We start from the raw sequence: 14859 nt of genomic DNA, 5'->3' as shown, positions 1-14859 counted from the left end.
GTGGCGATCATGCGCTAGTAAACAGTAGAAAAAAAGACGCGCCAAATAATTAATGTATACGTAGCCTGAGTCGTATACAGTATATGTATGCTTGTTCCATTGCAATGACTTTAAAATGCAAACTGTTACTACTGCTGTTCAGTAATGTGTAACATAGAAATGCATAGTAAGTATCCTTTCCTCATGAAAGGATAGAAGGTTTTTGGCAGATAATTTCTAACGTGTTTTGACATTTAGGTGAACAAGTTGAATGAAAATGAGAAATTAAGTTTTTTTTTTACCTTATGGAGTAGAAACGAAGTCATGGAAGTGCAGCCTGCACCTTGTAAAAGAAAAACACGGCGATGACCAAAATGAGGATGGTCCGTCTTAAAGATTCTTTACATTTGCTGTTTTTTTTTTTTTTTTTTCTGTGATGTTTTTGTTTTTCTTCACAGCCCCCTGGCACCCTACACCTCAGTAACTAGAATATTCACACGGATAAATTCTGAACCTCTTCATTGTGTCGCATTGCAGGGTGAAGAACTTTGTGGCGATGAAGGTGGTGAAGAGCGCCCAGCACTACACAGAGACGGCACTCGATGAGATTAAACTGCTGCGATGTGTGAGAATCAAATCCATTGATTCCATCCCCCCAAACATCACCTTTCCTTTACAGCCTCTCTTTCCGTAGACTTTTCTATGGTGACCTCTTCACCATCTTGTCCTGCAGGTGAGAGAAAGCGACCCCGGAGACCCCAACAAGGACATGGTGGTTCAGCTGATAGACGACTTCAAGATCTCTGGAGTCAACGGCATACGTATCCTAATTAAAAGGATGCCTTTGTGGGAGCCAGCATCAAAGAGATTGGAGTTGGAGTCCTTGACTCATCCTCACAGATGTGTGCATGGTTTTTGAGGTGTTGGGTCATCACCTGCTGAAATGGATTATTAAATCTAACTACCAAGGTCTGCCTCTGCAGTGTGTCAAAAGCATAATCAGACAGGTGAGGATGTTCACACAAAACACACCGACTTTTTCATTAGAGTGTCATAGATTCAGCTAGAGCTTGTCATATTACTCAGACCTTTATCACAAAGATGATGTATAAGATCACATTTACCCATAGGTACACACCGGGCATGTTCAGCCCGTTGTGTTTACACTTGACAAGCAGGGAGGGGCTTCTTCTTTTTGCTTCTGTTAACTAGCACATGTCCACCAGCTACAGTTGGAAGAGGCTTGGTAGGAAAAAGACATATTAAGTTTAAATATGCGTCTTTTGCTGCCATCTTTAATTTAAGTTTAAGTTTTGCCAATTAAGCGGAACTTCAGGTATTTTCTGCACATTAGTGTGTTGGGCAAAGGTAATCACTGTTGAAGATATGTTCTTATGCTTTGCTGTAAACAATAAAGTTGTTTACAGACCCAGTAGGGCAGTGTTTTTCAACCTTTTTTGAGCCACGGCACAGTTTAACCTTGAAAAAAAAATCCCGCGGCAAACTGGCATCGAAAAATAAAAAAAAGGAGAAACTCATAGTCTGTATTGATCTACAGCCCCTCTGCAATCTCACATGCATGTTTGTGATAATTGTGGCAGAGAAACCTGGAAGCTGCAGCTGTTTTTTCTAAAAGATGTAATAAAAGTTAAGTTAAAAGATTTAAAAACTGTTTGATGTGTGTTCGTTGTGGTTTCAAGATGTTTAAGAGGAAAGACTCATTGTGCGCTGAGACGCTGTCACTTTAGCCAAATGTATCATGGGAGATGTAGTGGCAGACAGACTAGCGTCTCTGAGCTTCATTGTTTTGTTCACTTGTTCCACGGTTTGACACCGGATTCTGTGGAAAGCTACACCGCTAAAGATGAGCTTTAGCTGGTATTTTTGTTGAAACTGAGCGACTTTATGAGCAGAATCAGAACAAGGAAGTGAAGACTTTAACCACTTCTGATTGGTCAGACTGATGACATGTGATTAAGCCTTCAAGAATGATTGGTGGAGACAGTTAAAGGGGCGGAACTTTTCCGAAAACAGCTGTAGCTACGGCTAAATCGCGGTACCGTCATTCTTATCAAAGTTTCTTTAATAGAATCAAATAAACACAAAGAAAAAGGTATTTTATGATCTTTTATATTCCTAACTACTCAGTGTTTTATGAGGGGCCTGTTTGGATGAACAAAGAGCTTATTTCCTGGAGATGGAAAATGTTTTTAGATCAGTTAATGAGGGCAATTTCCCATGGCACACTGGTTGAAAAACACTGCACTAGAGAAAGTGAAAGCAGGAAACAGATCATTTCACTTCACTATTTTTTGCTATTTTGAAGATATTATATGGAATGTTCAAGTGTCCTGAAATTTGTCCTGAATTCATCCTGAAATTTGTTCTCCCATTTTTTTTCTGGTGTGATATAAAAAAAGTTATAAAGGATGGTTGTTTTCTGGTTGACCAAAAATAAATTAACTGGACAATCCTCAAAGTAAAATAAAAATACAGTTTTAAATAGGACAGTTGGTTATGTAATTGCCAATAAACCTTTCCTATAAATTAATTTAAGAAAAAAACATCATATATACAAAAAAAAGTTTTGATATAAGTTTGATGAAATCTACATAAAGACAATAAAGATTGCAATTCTTAAAACGTTTTTTTGTTTGTTTTGTTAGTAACGTCCTAAACTGTCATGTCCATAATTGGATATAAACTTTTTATTTATTTATTTATTGTTTTATTCATTATGATTATGGAGTTTGTTTGCCTAAATCAAAATACCCGTGTTGTTTTCCAGGACATAGTATCTGCTGAGCAGCAGTAGTTTATTAGAATTTCCCCTATGAATTGTGGGCGAAACGTAAGGCGTGGAGTAAATCCGTCCTCACTTCCCATCATCCATCTGTTTACACTCTCTTCCCAATCTAACATTAGCGGCGCAACAGAAATGGTGAACAACAGCAATAGATCGTCTGCGAAAAAGGAAGACGTACATGAATCTATATGTCTACAGGTGGATGCATCAGAATGGAGCGGAGCAGGGAGCTTGTGGCTTGCTCATTGTAGCACCTACGTCTCTGCTACAGGCTTTTTCCGATAGCATTTTTTCATCTGCTTTTAATTCACAACAATTTGAATAAAGAAAGGAATCGTAATTTTCTTTACATATTTCCTTAACCCTCTTTTTTCATCGGAGTGGGTCTTTAAACAACTGACAGTGAAGCAGCAGCTGCTTGCCATCTTTTTTTGCAGCGAAGTGGTGTAAACAGAAAGTTGAATAAGCCTCAGGGACCGGAGTTAAAGGGATGTTTACCACCTGATTAACATGTGAACTAGTGGAGCAGCATCAGAAAGACACATACAGGCTATTTCAGGATTTAAAAAAAAAAGAAGTTGTTGTTTTTGTCTTCAGTAACAAAAAAGCCTCAGGGGTTGAAGAAAAAAAAGTAAAAATAACCACAATACCAACAGTTCCTTCTTTTAAAAAAAATAATTTTACATGTGTTTTGGGTTAAGGAAGGAGATCAAAGGGAAAAGATGGAAATTCTGAATACTAAGAACGAAACACCTGAACAGAAAAAGTCTAATCATGTTCCACTTTGTCTGTGTGCCCTCAGGTCCTGCAGGGTCTGGACTACCTCCATTCAAAGTGTAAAATCATCCACACAGACATCAAGCCAGAAAACATCCTGATGTGTGTAGATGACGCCTTTGTCAGGCGCATGGCCATGGAAGCAACCGAATGGCAGAAAGCTGGAGCTCCTCCACCGTCTGGATCCGCAGGTGATGCTTTCACATCATTCCTGCTTTTATCCACGGACAGAAACGGAGGAACTTTAACATTTTTTCAGCTGCATTTTTCTTTTTCTTTGAAAAAAAAAAAAAAAACAACAACTTTGTTTAGTAATTACTAAATACAGTTGTAGAAAAAAGAAGGACTGATCTCACAAGACTTAGCCTCCATTGACATACTAGTTTCCTAATATTAAAGATAATTATGACTGGATTATACTGACATTTGCAGTGTATCTAATAGGTAAGTAAGTCATCTTGTTGATTTTTTATTTTAAAATTCCAGCACACAAATGGAGCGTTGTAATAAGCTCCTGTCCCTGCTGACTAATCACGTTTGATGTTAAAGCCTGTGTTCCAGACAGTTACATTATCCAACGGCTCCTTTTGATCTTCCTCAGCTGCTCTTCTTTTGGATTTTTTTCTGAGATTTTTCCCTCTTTTGCTTTATTGCACCCCCCCCCCCCCCCCCCCCCAAGAATTAAAAAAAAAAGACAGAAAGAAATAAAAAAAAAGAAAGCTATCTTTTCGAACTCAACATGAACCCTCAACTTTTGTTAAATCTCAGCATGAGCTGTCGGTTGCTTGCATCAGCCAGTCGAGTCTTCCCGGGCTTTTAGTCTAACAACTTATTCGCTTTTGCATTTTTTTTTAACATGGAAAAATGAGCTGAAAAGCTCCGACTGTCAAAACAAAAAAGGGCTTGATGACGGGAAAAGTCGGAAAACACAGAACAACCTTGCAGCTCTTTGACGTTAACCATCAGACGTGAAGATGTGCCTTCAGAATAAAATGCTATTTTGTTGCTTTTTCATGTAGCGTGATGCATTTTATTTGAAATTGGCTAAAACACAGCAGAGTTGCTTTATTGTGCTTAACTCTTAACTCTAAAATGCCCCCCCCCCCCCCCCCCCCCAAAAAAAACAAAAAAACTTTCTTTAACAGGGATCGTGCAATGTTTTGGGCACAGTCACAAGGAATTTTCTTGAAGTTTTTGCCATTTTCTTCCATCACATCTGTGTGCAGCAGATTTTTCTGCAAATGTAGAAAACTCTGAAAGCTGATAACGCCTCTGATTGTTCCTGTTGCTCTTTTCTCTCAGTTAGCACAGCTCCCCAGCTCAAACCGGTGAGTACAACAGATGTGAGTATGAGCTAAGAACAACACACACACACACACACACGCATAACACACACAACATAACAAAATCAAAGCAAGAAGCATACATGCTCTAAAGTCCGAAACTTTCCAGATTCCTTGTATTATTTGCGAGATAATCAAGTGTAAAATAAATGTGTACAAACAAACAAGTAAACAACGTTAATGTCAAATCTATTTAAATTTTTACTGTTGTTTTTCCACATCAAAAGAATCCAAAGAGAACATAATTAGAACATTCTACCTCACTGTTTGGTCACATGACTTTGCTAAATTCAAAGTGTTTCCATTCGTTGGAGTGGAATAACGGCTTCCCAATATCAATAAAATCAATTCATGTCGTTTAGAAAGGATTGTAGACTGCTTTAGGTCGATTTGATCAACTTGCCTCAGACAGATGGATCTGGTTAGGTCGTAGGAATAGAAATTGAATCATTGATTATATGTCACTTATCTCTGCAACACAAAAGTAAAAAAGGTTGCTGTGGTGTCACAAGGGAAGAGTTTGGATGCTCTCTTTGTGCCTCTACCATGACAAACACACTGATTAGTGCTACGGATCCTAACTTTGGAGGCACCAAACACAGCTAAACTGCCCGGCGACCATTCTGAATATTCATTCATATGCCGTATGACCTATGCTGAGTTTTGCACGTCCTTGCTAGCCCAAGTTGCTAACCCTGTAGTTGTAGAAAAAGTTATACTTTTAGCCTAGTCTGTTTAGTTTGTAGTTTAGCCATTACCTATTGAACTCTTTGACTTATTTTCTTTATGATGTTCTTATACAATTACTGAAATGAAGCCCATTGAGACGACTATTGCTGTAATATTGGGCTATAAAAATAAAATTGAATTGAATGGAATAGCTATTTTTACTCTAATATAAAAAATATGCCCTTTTGTCAGGCCCAAGATTTTTGAATTAGATTATTTTATTCATGAAAGTACCACACAACCACACCAACACATCTTTGAAAACTACTCAACAATTAACACAAATTACAACGCAATGCATGCTGGAAAAGGAGCAGACAGAAGAAATAGAATTATTTTAAATACAAAACTCTTCAGATGAGCTCCAGCTCACAACACATCACATTCCTTTTGAATGACTCTAAAATGATCATCAAATCTTTGATGTGCGAGTACATTTCAGGGTTTGGCAAATACACAAACATTTAGTTTGAAACCGAGCTGCTGCGTAAAAGTTGTTTAGTTTAGTTTTTTATGGCCACACATCTCATCTGTCTAAAAAAGAAGTGTTTCTTGAGGTTTCTGCTGTATTCAGATGATTTACTGCTGATGCAAAAATTCATCAAGATGATCGTTAGTCCTTACCTTCAGATTTGAATCTTTTTTTTCCCCTCTTTCTCTCCTGTGTTTTTTTTTTATCTCCAAGATGGGAAAGATCTCCAAGAACAAGAAAAAGAAGCTGAAAAAGAAACAGAAGCGGCAGGCCGAGCTGCTGGAGCGGCGGATGTTGGAGATCGAGGCTCTGGAGAGAGAAGCCGAGAAAAAAGAAGAAAGAGCCAAAGAGGGGGAGGACAGTGGCCAAGCTGAGCAGGACCCGTCTTCCCCGCTGCAACCCCAGCAGGCCCCTCTGCCAGCAGTCCCCGCTCTGGTCCCCGGAGAGAGCGACGAGGATGACGAAGAGGAGGAGGACGCAGAAGATGAAGAAGACGAGGGGGGAGAAAGGGAGAGGCCCGTCAGGTTGACGAATCACACCTGTAAGTAAAGCTAAAGCTGAATTCCTCTGAAACGATGTCTTAGAAAACAACAGCTTTGGCTAAAAATGACATCATCCTGATGAAAAGACCACTTTTACGGTTTTTTGGGGGTGGCAGTTTAACTCTTGTGTGCACGTGTGTGTCATGTGTGTGCCTGCTTGAGCAGCCTGTCTGTGATGAAACCCGTCTGAATTGAAACCAACCCCTCCTCCCACTCCTGTCCTTGGGTATTCAGGAGGCTGTGATGATTCATAAAAATTTTAAAAAAAAAGTATGTCTACCTCCTCCACCAGTATTTCATGGTCCCTTTTTGCCTCCTGCTACCAAACCTCCTTTTCTCCCGTTATCCTCCACTGCCTACGATTCCTTTGGTTGCGCTCGGTGTTTATCCTGCTCCCACCCACTTCCTGCTTTAACTGAGTTTCCTCTTCCCTCATGCTCCTCTGTCATCATCAGGTGCAGCATCTCCACAGCTGCAGAGCGAGGAGCTTCGTTTACCTGTGGATAACCTGGAGGAAGAGGAGGAGGAAGAGGAATCGACTCCTGTGGCTGAAAAATATGCTCCTATACCCCCTATACTAGAGAAATGCTCAGTAGAAGGAGAAGTTGAGCAAGAGGAGAAGGAAGAAGAGCAGGAGGAGGGGATAAAAGGGACAGGTGATGAGAAGGGGAAAGGGGTGGAGGAGGATGAGGAGGAGGACAAAAAAACTGATGTGGTAGAGAATGACGTAGAGGAAGGGGCAGAAAATGACTGCAGAACAAATGAGGAGAAGGTGGTGCAAGAAGAGGACTTGAATGAGAATAAGGATGACGGAGAGGAGGAGGAGGAGGAGGAGGAGGAAGACGATGACGATACGACTGCTGATCTCCTGACGGACAGCACCTCCCCAGTGAAACCCCAAAACAATAAAACAAATGCAGCCAAAACCAATGGGCATGTTTTGGTGAGCTCCCAGGATCTGAGACACAACGCCCTCGCGCCACCTCCCCCCTCACCCAATCCAGAGTCTCTCCTCTGCCCTCTGGTGGAGTCGGAGCTCAGCTACACAGACAGGGAGCTCTCCCTCAGCTCCGGGCACGAGTTGTATAATGGAGAAGTGGGGGATCAGGGGCTCACCAATGGTTCCATTGAGCAGCACGAAGGCACCATGCCCCGCTTCCCTGAGCTGCCGCTGGACCCCGTGCCGGATAGTCCCATTTCAGTGGGAACTGCAGACATCGGAGCGGGACCGTCTCCCAGTAGCCCCACGGCAGACCGTAGTCGCACTGTGTCGTCCTCGAGCACGGGGGACACACCCAAAGGTAAGACATGACCCTGCAGCGTTTATAGCATTGGTCACCAGCGCACGGTCGCCCACGAGGACCACTCCAAGCGCCACAAGGCATGCTCTAAGAATATCACTGATGGCAATGGAATTCAATCAAATTTGAAAAAGTTTAATCCGAGTTTGGAACAAATTAGGAGTGCAACGGATCACTAGCCACAGTTCCATTATTCCCCCCACCCCTCCCGCTGCTCGTACGCATCATTAATGAACTTCAAATTCACCGTCTTTGCTTTTAACCTGCGTCAAAGTTGCTGCTTGATGCTTGTCCAACAGTGTGTCAACCTGAAGCTCCCGCCGCGTGTGGGAGGAGCTTTAGTCAAAAGCCTTTCTCGACGTCAACACGGAGGACGGGAAAGACGAGAGATCCGCTGCTCCGGCTGTAACCAGGTGGAGCTTTATAACAGCAGGGGGCACTGTACAGTAAATTCTGATATCCCCTGTATCTCTTATTTTTTTAAATACAATTTTTTCTGACTTTTTTCACAAGGCCTAAAAAAACAATCCCAGAAAGTTCAGCGAAGCTTCGTTTAGAGCTGCACTGATAAAGAACAAGAAAGCCAGTCAGGCCTCCCACCTACATGGTAAACAAGCAGACAAATCTAGTGATTAAACTAAAAATGTCGCAAGCAATGTTTCATCTTCATTTATTAAGTGTTCGAAAAACTCAAAAACCTGTTTTGACTGGAGGGTTTAGGATTTCCTGGTGTCCCTCCTAAATTTCAAATTTTTGAGCAGCTAAACAGAAATAAATTATTGTTTCATGTTTATGCATGTTTTTCTTATTGCTACTGTAAATCAATGATTTGATTTGTGGAAAATAATTACTATTGATATGTGAGCAATCAATTCCTACTGGTAAAATAACTACTGATACTATTATTATCATTACTATTACTGTACTGGTCTGTGGTTTTGTTTTTTGGGAAATGTGCAGTAAGCAGGTCCTGTGTAGCCCTTAGTACTTCTCAGACCCCATAAAACAGCCTTCATCCTCCCTGGTTTATAGCGTTTATTCACTGACACTCAAGAAACACAAGTGTATGTCTTCAAAAATGCACTAATTGATATTTATACATTTCATATGTCCATGTAAAAATTCCCATACACAAAGTAAATAACAAAATTATCCTTCTCAATAGTGAAAATGTAATTGTTGTGGATTACAAAAGCTGGGTTCAATTGTTGAATTAATTTTAGGCTAGTCTTTCCCTAAAAAAAAAGACCTTTAAAGTTTTTCTCTGCTTCTACTTTCACTTAGTTTTTAACAGAAATATTTAAAACTTTCTGATAAAAATTTCCAAAAGTTTCTTTTCTTTTAATTTTATTACCAAATAAAATTAAAGTTTGATCATGTTTTGAAATATAATAGCATGGATTTAGTATTTTGGGGAAATAATCCCAGATTCATCAGACTGTAGTATATAGGGTAACACATCCCATCTCCCCACAGTTTCTGAATGAACAAAAAATGATATTTTGTTTTATGACTATAAAGCTTGTGAGCAAACTTTTTTTCGGACACCTTCAGCCTGAAAATGTTTTCCTCTGTCAGTACTGCATGCTGCAGGGATTTTAGGATGGCGGTCATGTTTTCTAGTTACTGTCATCCGAGTTTCCTTCATGCAGGTTTGGTGGTTTGATCTCCTTTTAGTTTCTGTTGGTTCACATTTTGCAGTTTGGTCATTTCTGTATTAAGTTATTTAAAGTAACTTTGGGCTTTACCATAGCTCATAATTAACCTCCCTCCAAGGAACACACTGCAGTTTCATACACTGACCAAAAATATAAACGCAACACTTTTGTTATTGCTCCCATTTTTTATGGTATGAACTCAAAGATGTGAAACATTTTCCACATACACAAAATAACCAGTTCTCTGAAATATTGTTCCCCAATCCTTCTAAATCTGTGATAGTGAGCACTTCTCCTTTGACAAGACAATCCATCCCACCTCACAGGTGTGCCATATCAAGATGCTGATTAGACAGCATGATTATTGCACAGGTGTGCCTTATACTGGCCACAAGAAAAGGCCACTCTGAAATCTTCAGTTTTGTTTTATTGAGGGGGTCAGGGGACTCAGACAACCAGTCAGTATCTGGTGTGACCACCATTTGCCTCATGAAGTGCGACACATCTCCTTCGCATAGAGTTGATCAGGTTGTCTATTGTGGCCTGTAGAATGTTGGTCCGCTCTTTTTCTATGGCTGTGCGAAGTTGCTGGATATTGGCAGGAACTGGAACACGCCGTCGTATATGCCGATCCAGAGCATCCCAGACATGCTCAATGGGTGACATGTCCGGTGAGTATGCTGGCCATGCAAGAACTGGGATGTTTTCAGCTTCCAAGAATTGTGTACAGATCCTTGCAACATGGGGCCGTGCATTATCATGCTGCAACACGAGGTGATGTTGTTGGATGTACGGCACAACAATGGGCCCCAGGATCTCGTCATGGTATCACGCTGTCTGCCATCTGCCCTGAACAGTGTAAACCGGGATTCATCCTTGAAGAGAACACCTCTCCAACGTGCCAGACGCCATCGCATGTGAGACTTTGCCCACTCAAGTCGGTTACGACGACAAACTGAAGTGAGGTCGAGACCTCGATGAGGACGACGAGCATGCAGATGAGCTTCCCTGAGACGGTTTCTGACAGTTTGTGCAGAAATTCTGTGGTTATGCAAACCGATTGTTTCAGCAGCTGTCCGAGTGGCTGGTCTCAGACGATCTTGGAGGTGGACATGCTGGATGTGGAGGTCTTGGGCTGGTGTGGTTACACGTGGTCTGCGGTTGTGAGGCCGGTTGGATGTGCTGCCAAATTCTCGGAAACGCCTTTGGAGACGGCTTATGGTGGAGAAATGGACATTCAATTCCCTAGCAACAGCTCTGGTGGACATTCCTGCTATCAGCATGCCAATTGCACGCTCCCTCAAAACTTGCGACATCTGTGGCATTCTGCTGTGTGAAACAACTGAAGATTTCAGAGTGGCCTTTTCTTGTGGCCAGTATAAGGCACACCTGTGCAATAATCATGCTGTCTAATCAGCATCTTGATATGGCACACCTGTGAGGTGGGATGGATTGTCTTGTCAAAGGAGAAGTGCTCACTATCACAGATTTAGACAGATTTGTGAACAATATTTCAGAGAACAGGTTATTTTGTGTATGTGGAAAATGTTTCACATCTTTGAGTTCATACCATAAAAAATGGGAGCAATAACAAAAGTGTTGCGTTTATATTTTTGGTCAGTGTATTTTCATTTGATGTCTGTTTTTTATGTTTGCGCCGTGTTTCAGAGATTTTTTTTTTTTATGAGGCTACAGCTTCAAAATTAGAAATCTCGTCCTCAATGTCACAGAAAAACATCTACTGTAAAGTGAAAAAGTCCAGTGACAGAAAACCGTTTGAAACTACATTAATTTGATTCCTTTTGACCAATAGTCTCCTTTTTTTGAATGTAGATAGATAATGGTTCCTGTTATCTTTGCTTTCATCGCATCCTGTGGAATCCCAGCAGAAGAAAATAGAACAAATAATAAATGCTGAATTATAGCTTTTGCAAAACATATGCTTTAAACTGGAAGAGTTATCTTTCAGTGCTGCTATGATGTACAAAAATATTTACCATCCATGTTAACTTAAAGATGAATAATGGCTTAGATTAGTATGTTAGGTTAATATTGTTTTTCTTATTTTGTTCAGTAAGTTTCCCTGTGGATTTTACAGGCTATTTTTAAGTGATCTTTTAAATCTGTAATCCAGGATTATATATTTGTAAAAAAATAAAGTGCCATATGATGTAACATGTCAGTTTTTTTAATCTAGATCTTTCTTTTCAATCTCAACCAACACATGATTGTTTTTACATTGAATATTTTTTCATAATACTTTATTTGTATGCTGATAAGAATCACAATTTTGACTAATTTTCTCCCCAGATTGTTATTTCTGATTCAGCGTCGGTTCCGTCGGTTTAGTTTCATAATCCTAACAGCTTTTGAAGTAGATTCTGGTTTAGGAATTTCAATAAAATCTCTTGAGAGTTCATTTTGTGTCTGTGCTGTGTGTAGAAACCCTTTAATACTGTGTAAACCGTTTCCTTCTGTCCCCCTTCAGTCAGGGCCAGAGCTGCAGACCTCCTGATTAACCCTCTAGACCCCCAAAACGCCGACTCCATCAGAGTCAAAATCGCTGACCTTGGAAATGCCTGCTGGGTGGTAAGACGCAATGTGAAATAATCTGACTGAGTTTGATTCAAACCAGGATTGTTTTAGTGTTATTTAATATACATCTGCTGTTTTTGATAGAGCTGCGGTAACAAGACAATTTCCGCTCTGTGGGATGAATAAAGTTCTATTCTATTCTATTTTATCCTACTCTATCCTAAATCCTTTGCACGGGAGTTCAGAGTTTCTTCAGACTTTTTATGCATAACAGTATAAAAAACAGCTTACAGTCTGCAAACATTTCTAATAAGAAAAAAAAATCCAACACAACCACTACAATTTAGTGGGGGAAAAAAACTAATATTTTTAGGTTGATTTGCTTTGCAGATTTGAGTAAATTTGACTGATGGAAAGAAGGATTTTGCTCAGAGTTAGGTATTTTTTCTCAGTTTCATAGTTGTTTTCTTCACGATCCCTCTAAATGAATTCTAAATAAAGGTGTCCTCTGTATTCACAAATGCTAGAAGCAAATTCATTAAATGTTATAAACAAATTTCCAAGATGTTAAAACTCCCAAACTCAGATCAGCAACGACAACAATCCTGGTCTCAAGTCAGTCACCAGGACAACACGATTTGATCATTATTTCTACCCTAAACTAAAGTCATTTTTCCTCTTGTTTCCTCTCATCAAAAGCATAAACACTTTACTGAGGATATCCAGACGAGGCAGTACCGGTCCATCGAGGTCCTGATTGGAGCGGGCTACAGCACTCCGGCTGACATCTGGAGTACTGCCTGTATGGTGAGGAAGGTTTATTAAGTAAACCGTCCACTGAAAGGAATCGCTGTTTTACTGTTTGCTTGTCTGTTTAGGCCTTTGAGCTGGCCACGGGAGATTACCTGTTTGAGCCTCATTCTGGAGAGGATTACTCCCGTGACGAAGGTGAGGATTTAAATCTTCATGTCCTACATCCTATGGATCCAGATTCATACTGTGATTCCCATGTTTGTGTATGAAAGCAAAGAAGCAGACACATCTGTGCTTTAAATACAGTGGTGGACAAAATTGTTGGTACCCCTCAGTTAAAGACAGAAAGTCCCCAATGCTCACTGAAATGACTTGAAACATTCAAAAGTAACAATAAGTTAAAATGTATTGAAAACTAAATAATCAAAATCAGCCATTACTTTTGAGTTTTTGACTAACAAAATTATTTAAAAAAAAAAAAACTAATGAAATAGGGCTGGACAAAAATGATGGTACCTCCATGAAAGACTGAGAACTAATTGTCCAGGGGGTCATGATGAACTCAGTTATGTCCTTTAATTGACATCACGGCTGTTTTCAAACCCATAATCAGTCAGTCTACCTATTTAAAGGGAGACAAATAGTCACGTTGCTGTTTGGTGAAAAGGTGTGAACCACACTGAACATGGACAACAGAAAGCATGTGGGCTTTCACGTCATTTCAGCATTGTGGACTTTCTGTCTTTAACTGAGGGGTACCAACAAATTTGTCCACCACTGGATGGGAGTTGGATTTTCTCCATTGTTTACATACTCAACCTCTTCTTTGTTTTTTAAACTCTAAGTAAAATAAAAATTACGTTTCCCAATAAAGAATAATTTTTTCATTTAAAGTAAGTCCCGCTCCGATCATCTTTTGATCTATTGTAAAGTTGTCTTCTAATTATGAATATGCTGTTTTTAGCCAAACTTTAAACGGCGCAAAGCAACTCTACCCGCACTTCCCATCATCTATCTAGTTATGTGCACTTCCTCTAGCTTACAGCCCCTCACACGGCCAACCTAACAACACTGGTGAGCAATATTGGAGCCACCCAGATTCCAGCTCAGACGAGGAAAACAAAGACGTACGTGGATCTAGTCTTCCACAAGAAGCGGAGCAGGGAGCTTGTGGCCCACCCAGTGTGTTTTCTATCTCCCAAATATGCTCAGAATTGGTTTTGTCTGCTCCTGATTTCCCAAAATTGAAATAAAGAAATATTAAGAGATACAAATTGAAGCTTTATAAATGTGCTCCATCATGGGAAAAATTCCACAAGAGCATATTCAAAAACTCAATTGATATCAAAGTGGATCTTGAATCTTTTAAATGTCCCCTTTTTGTCATTTGTGATCAAACTTTTGCCCAATTTAATTCGGGTTTGAATTTTATTTTCTAGAAATATTTTCAACCGTGACACCTTTGATTTTTCTAAATGTATTGAACATTGGAGAAAAACTGAAGCACCAAAAGAGGAACATGTTGTAAATGTAATTTAAAAAAACCCTGATAAGTTATCTTAGTCGACCCCCACCCCTTTCCCAACGCCGTTCTATCTGCTGCTGTTGATCCTGACCTTCAATCTGCAGCTGTGCCTCCACTCATCTCCTCACTCAAACCTACAGTTTAGAGATTTTGTGAGCACACAGGAAGTACTGCTTTAGTATAGAATGGATTCTTTGTTTTTGCATGTGCTACTGTTATTTCCTGCATGTTTTTAAAGTAAAGATTTGTCTAGATTCTTAAAAATGACTAGAGAGCTTTTAATCTGTTGCTATAAAATCCCACTGACTGTAATATTTTCTTTCCTCACCTGAGCTGTGGAGGCACAGTTTAACACTTTCACATCTTCACTCTCTGCGACTTTCTCAATTTTTCTCTCTTCTCCCCCCTTCCAACTTTTTGTTGTTGTCCCCCTGACATT

General features: G+C 40.0%; 1 protein-coding gene across 8 annotated transcripts in view; it reads left to right on the top strand.

Moving 5' to 3' along the window:
* Window positions 1-14859, top strand: part of LOC101167956 (SRSF protein kinase 2) — a 73018-nt gene that overhangs the window by 54416 nt on the left and 3743 nt on the right. For 5 of the 8 annotated variants that reach the window (XM_023955648.1, XM_020703852.2, XM_020703854.2 and 2 more), the window contains 10 exons: window positions 517-604; window positions 713-800; window positions 880-986; window positions 3588-3753; window positions 4865-4905; window positions 6320-6647; window positions 7104-7949; window positions 12096-12196; window positions 12842-12949; window positions 13021-13090. In XM_023955648.1, coding sequence (XP_023811416.1) covers window positions 517-604; window positions 713-800; window positions 880-986; window positions 3588-3753; window positions 4865-4905; window positions 6320-6647; window positions 7104-7949; window positions 12096-12196; window positions 12842-12949; window positions 13021-13090 — 1943 coding nt within the window. The remainder of the gene's footprint in view (window positions 1-516; window positions 605-712; window positions 801-879; window positions 987-3587; window positions 3754-4864; window positions 4906-6319; window positions 6648-7103; window positions 7950-12095; window positions 12197-12841; window positions 12950-13020; window positions 13091-14859) is intronic. The other 3 variants (XM_020703856.2, XM_020703855.2, XM_020703851.2) reach the window with 1 other exon arrangement.

The sequence above is a fragment of the Oryzias latipes genome, chromosome 6 (assembly GCF_002234675.1).
Source record: "Oryzias latipes chromosome 6, ASM223467v1".
NCBI classification, from domain to species: Eukaryota; Metazoa; Chordata; class Actinopteri; order Beloniformes; family Adrianichthyidae; genus Oryzias; species Oryzias latipes.
Note: the sequence above shows the minus strand (reverse complement) of the source record. Positions and strands in the feature narration are given on the sequence as shown.